General features: G+C 37.2%; 1 protein-coding gene across 1 annotated transcript; it reads right to left on the bottom strand.

The window, feature by feature from the left end:
- Window positions 1-4,279: 4,279 nt before the first annotated feature.
- Window positions 4,280-5,221, bottom strand: LOC129008240 (olfactory receptor 6M1). Its single transcript, XM_054440229.2, has one exon. The coding sequence runs from the start codon at window positions 5,219-5,221 to the stop codon at window positions 4,280-4,282; it is 942 nt and encodes a 313-aa protein (XP_054296204.1).
- Window positions 5,222-6,976: the final 1,755 nt, after the last annotated feature.

Raw genomic sequence — 6,976 nt, forward strand, 5'->3', positions numbered from 1 at the left:
TTTTCCTTGTGTTTGATATTGAAAAACCAGGAGTTAAATGCCTAGAGAATTTTTCTAATATGTGTTTACCACTTTCAAACTTGTAAGGCATTCTTGAATACTCGATTTCCATGAATTTTAATGTAATCTTACTCTTCTTTGTCTCTGTATTATGTGGGGCAGTACCAAGTATGTACAACACTGTCTCAGATTTTTTTTATTTTACTCAAAGAACAGTTGCGTGAGCTGGAAGGTATGTGAGAATTCTTAAGAGCAGCAAATTCATCATAGATATTCAAATATACTCTACTGAATTATCTAATGCTACCTGACTTCTGTCTTACTTATGTGTATTAGGGGTCCCAGATAGAGGCTAAACATATGTGACACACTGGTGGACAAAGGAATCCAAACTTACTTTATGTGAGAATTTTGGCTGGAAAAGGTGAGCACCTGTGAGAAGCACCAGGGTGGGGAGGATCATCTGGTATCTGTTTCAGATATTGATTATCTAACCAAGACAGGGATTTATTTCTAAAATTATAAATAAGTGTGTGAAGAAAATGAAGGGCTCACTGAAAAATAGTGCCTAAGCCACCTTATATCTATGCCTCAGTAAATAAGTAGGTATAATGGGGATTCTCCTAATTTCTTCTTTGAATACAGCTTAGTGTCTCTGTCTATAGCAGGAATAACAGCAGATATAGTGGCGTACCTACCATCTCAGTGGTTTGGTGTTTTGAGATAATTGAAAGACAGCTCCTTTGTCACTGACATCAGTTTCTTACAGGGGGAATAGACTGCAGTAATAGTGAGGAAGCTCTATCCTCAGGTGGCTTCAAAGAGTGTAAATCAATGAAGGGTAGCCAGAGCCAGATAATATTGAGAGTTCATAAGTATATAAGAAACATCCCTTGGGGATTCCAAGAAATACTTGGTAGAAATTACTTGGTAGTAATTGCACAGGAGAGCAAGAGCTTATGGTGTGCACCTAGGTGAGGTGAACAAGGGCCAGTGACATTTGAAATTTCATTTCGGACTTTGCACAGATTGGTGTGGCCAAGAAGAAATTCGGTCACATCTCCCATCTGTTTTCCTGTGTGCAAGGGAAAGAAGAATGAATGAAAACTATCTTTTATAGCCATTTTAAAAATAGATCATGTGCACTGTATTGAGCCAAATAACATTTCCTACAAAGCTCTTCATCTAATAACTTAAAAATATGGGATCATCATGGCCAACTCTGTAAGAATAATGGATGCTAGCAAAAAATAAAATAATACAAGAAAGACATCTAAAGTTATAAAAGTGTGTAGGACAAATGAAATAGTTATGATGATGATAATAATTATGATGATATCTGCTATTTGAGAATATTTATATAAGAAATGCTTTAAATTATTTTAAATATTAATAATTTTTATAATTTAATTGTTAAATCACTTTACAGTCTAAATTCTTGGGCACATAGCTATTTAAATATTCTTTTCCTGTGAATTCCCATCATTTCCAGATTTGCTTCTTTTGATGATTTTCTTTCTGGTTATGTATCACAATATCCTGCTTCTTTATATGCTTAGAAATTTTTGTTTGGATGCTGGATATTGTGATGTTAAATTATTAAAGTATATATTTGGTTGTATTCTTTTAAGTTGTGTTAGACTTTGTTCTCCTAGGCAATTACTTGTGGACTAGTTTGATCTTTTCAGTCTGGTTTTGAAAGCCTTTTAGGAAAAAGCTAGGTAGTTCTGTCTTTGCACTAGAGATAGTTTATCCCCCTTACTCTACCTAATACCCTAATATTAAAAGGTCTTTTTACTCTGGCTGAAAGAAACACAAACTATTTCCATCCCTATGTGAACACCAGAAATTATTTGGCCTGTTGATTTCTCGTGGATCCTTTCAGATCTTCAGGTAATTTCTTTTCATGACTGCTTAGCTCTATATTCAGCCAAAGTCTTCAGGGGATCCTTCTATCTATCTCTAGAGTTCTATTTCTATGCAACCCTTTCATTTCTGGTTGTCTTGCCTGTAACTTCAAGTTGCCCTGGCCTCCCCAAACTGATCTCTATTTTCTTACTCATAGAAACTTCCAGCCTCTGTTTGAATACTCCCCGTAGACTGCAGTGGAGGAGACTGCACCCAGGTTGCAAACTGGAGCAGTTTTAAGGCTCACCTTGTTTTGTTTTTCTTCTCTCAATAATAGCAATCTTGTATTGCTTGTTAGACAATGTGTGAAATGTTTTGCTTTATGTATTTTTGTCATTTTCTAGTTGCCTAAGTCAAAAGATAAAATCAAATATCTGTTACTCCACCATGGCCAATATCAGAAGTATTAATTCATTTATTTTTACAATTTATCATTCATAAAATTTTCTAGTATATTCTTTTCTGTCAAGCTAAAATGTGAATAACTTAGGAGTGGAGATCATGTCCTGTTTATCTTTGCATCATCAGCATCTCCCATTGAATTTTACACAGGGCCCTAAAAAAGACAAATAATATTCATTCAGCATTTCTATATCATACAACTGATATAAGTGCTTTTAGGTTAATCCTACTTTAGCCGCACACCATTGAAATTCTCATTTTGTGGATAAGTAAGAAACTGAGATACAGAAAGTTTCGATAACTTGCCCAGGATCATAATTCAGGTGTGCTCAGCACATCTTCTATGAATAAACGCCTGACTGACTAATGAGTTCTGGGGAAAAATGACCATAATGTATACAATGGTAATTAAACCATACAGTTAAACTAAAACTTTTTTATTTATTTATTATTTTTTTTAGAGCCGAAAGAGCCAGAGAGATTTAAATCACAAAGGATTTAGGTGACCGAGAAAAGGACCAACAAATCTGGCCTTTAATACAACTGTTGGGAACTCATTGTCTAGCATGTCTTTATTTTATTGCCAAATGCCCATAAAAAGAAACCAAGGCAGCTATTTCTAGTGCTTCAGCAAAATAGAACAACTTATAACTGGATGACCCTCAAAAACCTCCAGTTCAATAGGTCCACCCCTAAGAAACCCCTCCTGTGTTCCTTTCTTTTTTTTCTTCTTCTGTTTTTTTTTTTTTTTTTAGACGAAGTCTCAGTCTGTCACCCGGGCTGGAGTGCAGTGGCGTGATCTTGGCGCATAGCAACCTCTGCCTCCCAGGTTCAAGCAGTTCTCATGCCTCAGCCTGTCGAGCAGCTGAGACTACAGGCACGCACCACCACACACAGCTAATTTTTGTATTTTTAGTAGAGATGGGGTTTCACCATGTTGGCCAGACTAGTCTTGAACTCCTGACCTCAAGTGATCTGCCCGCATCAGCCTCCCAAAGTGCTGGTATTACAGGCGTGAGCCACTGTGCCCGGCCCTGTGTTCCTTTTCTCATTAAATATTTTTCTTTTTCACTCTGTATAGCCAGAGGCTTGGTACCTTCCTGAGTCATACCTCCTTTCCTCTCACTTCTCACATCATCTTTACTTGATCTGGCCAATAGAGGTTAAAACCAAGTCTCTAGAAATATTCAAGAGAGCCTAATAAGAAAATATTTTTTAACTTTACATGCCTTACTAAAAGTAGTGACATTTTATTATCTATTATTTTATTTAAAAATGGAGAGAGACATTGAGGACCAGATAAGTTGTAGCATGGTCAAAATCTGTGGAAAATAAGTGAGCTTAGCCAGGACTAGAATTGGAGATCTCTGAATCCTTGTGAGGTTTCTTTCATGGTATTTAAAAACAAAAACAAAAACAAAACAAAACAACAAAAAAGCGAGGTCTCACTCTGCCACCCAGGCTGAAGTGTAGTGGTGCAATCACAGCTCATTGCAGCCTCAACTTCCAGGGCTCAATGAATCCTTCAATCTTGGCCTTCCACAATGTTGGGATTACAGGTGTGAGCCACTGCACCCAGCCTCCCTTCGTGGTATATGCAAAATACTTCATGGATTGAATTTTCCCCCAGACACGATCAGAGTTTTCCTTCAGTTTGGCATGATCATTGCTCATCCTGAGGCACCATCTCAGTTTCTGGCACACCAAACACCACTATAGTCATGCAGAAAGAATGCGTTGAAGATAAGAAATGTGTGCCATCGGGGGAGGGCTGGGGGTTGCGGAGAGCATTAGGAAAAAGAACTAATGCATGCTGGGCTTAATACATGGGTGATAGATTGATAGGTGCAGCAAACCACCATGGCACACGTTTAACTATGTAACAAACCTGCACATCCTGCACATGTACCCTGGAACTTAAAAAATAAAAATAAAAAAAGAAATGTATTTAATGTAGTGTATACCAGTGTCAAGTTTTCCTTTGTATCAAGGTCATGATTCTGTTCACTGTCTCTCTCAACACTTCCTGTACCTTCTCATTCCTCAAGCTGTAGATGAAAGGGTTCAGAAGAGGGGTCACCACTGTGATGAGGACAGCGGCCACCTTGTCATAATCCAGTGAGGAGTTCTGATTGGGTCTCACATACACAAAGATGTTGCTCCCGTAGGCAATGGAGACAACAGTGATGTGAGAAGCACAGGTATAAAAAGCTTTCTGACGGCCCTGGGTGGAGGGGATATGCAGGATGGTAGAAATTATGTACACGTAGGACCCAGTAGTGAATGCCAGGGAGCTCAGGATGGCAAGGGCAGAGAGGAGAAAGTTTATCTTCTCAATGAGGTGAGCATTTATACAGGCCACCTGAAGAAGAGGGGCAATGTCACAGAAAAAATGATTAATTTCTTGCCTACAGTAAGGTAGCCTTGTCACTACAATGGTTGGAACCAACACAGACAGGAAGGCTCCCACCCAGCGTCCTAGAACCAGCAGAAGGCAGGCCCTGCTGTTCATGATGACCGTGTAGTGCAGTGGGTCACAGATAGCCATGTAGCGGTCAAAGGACATCACCGCCAAGAGGATAAACTCCACTGTCCCCAGAAAGAAGTAGAAATATGTCTGGATCATGCAACCAGCAAAAGATACGGTTTTCTTTTCTCCTAGGAGGCAGGCTAACAACTTTGGGGTAATGACAGTGGTGTATAAGATATCCAGAAAGGACAAATTACTGAGGAAGAAGTACATTGGGCTTTGCAGGCGATGATCAATCCATATCAGGGAGATGATGGTGATGTTTCCTGTCGCTGTTAATGTGTAAGTTAACACAAGAACCACGAAGAGAGATATTTGAATCTCCAGGAGAGCTGGGAAGGCAATTAGGGTGAATTCAGTCACAGTGCTCCAGTTTCCCATGACAATTACTATATGGTGGGCAGGGTTTCCCTGAAGAAACAAGAAAAGGAAAATCAGCTTAGGTAATTTTGTAAATATCCGTTGAGAATGTATTGAGGAGAGTGGCTTATATTGGGAGATGTAGACCTGGCATGTAGTCCTCTATCCGCAAGTTAATTATTGTGCCACGTTGGGAAAGTCAAGATACTATTTAGGTACTTGGTTTTTTTTTCCTGTAAAATGATGTAATAAGGCTGGATTAAAAAACTCTACCTTCTAGTTATAAAATTCTATTCCTTTTCATTAGATGAAATTTCTAATCTTTTCTATTCTTTTGGCTTCATTTTCTCAGGTAAAAATGTGCTAATGTACTGATGTATACTTAATCAGAATGCCCTTCTATTATTCTGGTTTACAGTTCCTGAGTGGCAAACCCTTTAGAAACATAAAGTCTTTTCTATAACAAACTTTCTTTCACTTTGGTGGTTGTCATTTAATAAAGGTTGATTTAGTTTTTTCTACATTTGTAGATACCCAGAGTCTCTGAATTCTTAAAGTCTTTCCCTAGCGTGTATAGATCTGTGAAAACAGTCCAGATTATTAAAAGGAACAACAGCTCATGGCTCCTATTAATCATTTTAGATGACACCTCAAAAAGAAATAATGAGTGTCTCGCCCTTAGATTATGCCTTGTGTCTAAAACCTACCTTCTACAAGTTCTATGAAGTAACTAATATATATCATATATCTGGCTGATCATTTGAGAGCACCATATATAGTGTGATAACATCAGAGAGGCACAAATTATATACAGGAAGGCAACATAGAGATAATTCACCTCACTTAATTTACTTTGTCAGCCGACATCGTGAAACTGTACTTCAAGATCATCTAGTTTGTTCTTTATCCCACAAGGTAAGAAATGATTATTTTGCAGAGACCTGCCCATTTTAGGTAAAAACTAGCCCATGCTTTAACTCTGGCCTTGGTGCTTTATTTATCTAGATATCACTTAGCACCTTCTTAATAAATCCTTAATAGATACGTTAGCATCTCCTCCACTCTTTGCTACTGATCGTGGCCACCTCTTTTTCTTTTTCCAAACTCCCCCTGCACTTTCCTCCAAGATAAAAAAGTTTACCCTCTTATTTTATTTTTTCTTTTTATTATACAAGAAAGACATTTTTAGTGCAAAGAATTAAAAAATGCAAGCGCAAAAAAAGAAAATTATAATCTGTAATCAAACTTCTTAGAGATACAGTGACATTTTGGTGTATATAGTTTTAGGCTATTTTAAAGTTCAAATTACATACTTGTGTATCTAAAATAAATCATACTAGGTGACTATTTTGTAATTAGCTTTTTTCCTTTTCCTTTCTTTCTCTTTTCTTTCTTTCTTCCTTTTTTTAAAACAATTTAGCATCTTTCCATGTCAATTCCTAGAAATCTTCACAATCATTTTTGAGAATTGTATAGTGTTTGATTCTATCAGTGGGACTGTGATATATTTAGCCAGTTGCTTAGTGCTGAAAATTTAGATGGTTTACATTTCTTGCTTGTATAAATAATGATCAAATAAATATTCTTCCACATAAATTTTTTGTGCACTTCTCTTATTAATTCCTGAGAATCTTTTCCAATAGGATGTTCGCCCTTACTATTTGTTACTCAGTACAAAAACCCAAGAAATATTTGTTCTTATAATATTAGATTTTACTTTACTAGAGCAGTTGATAATGTAAAATCACTTACAGATCTCTTTCATGGGTTCTTAGT

This window comes from Pongo pygmaeus, chromosome 9 (genome assembly GCF_028885625.2).
Source record: "Pongo pygmaeus isolate AG05252 chromosome 9, NHGRI_mPonPyg2-v2.0_pri, whole genome shotgun sequence".
NCBI lineage: Eukaryota > Metazoa > Chordata > Mammalia > Primates > Hominidae > Pongo > Pongo pygmaeus.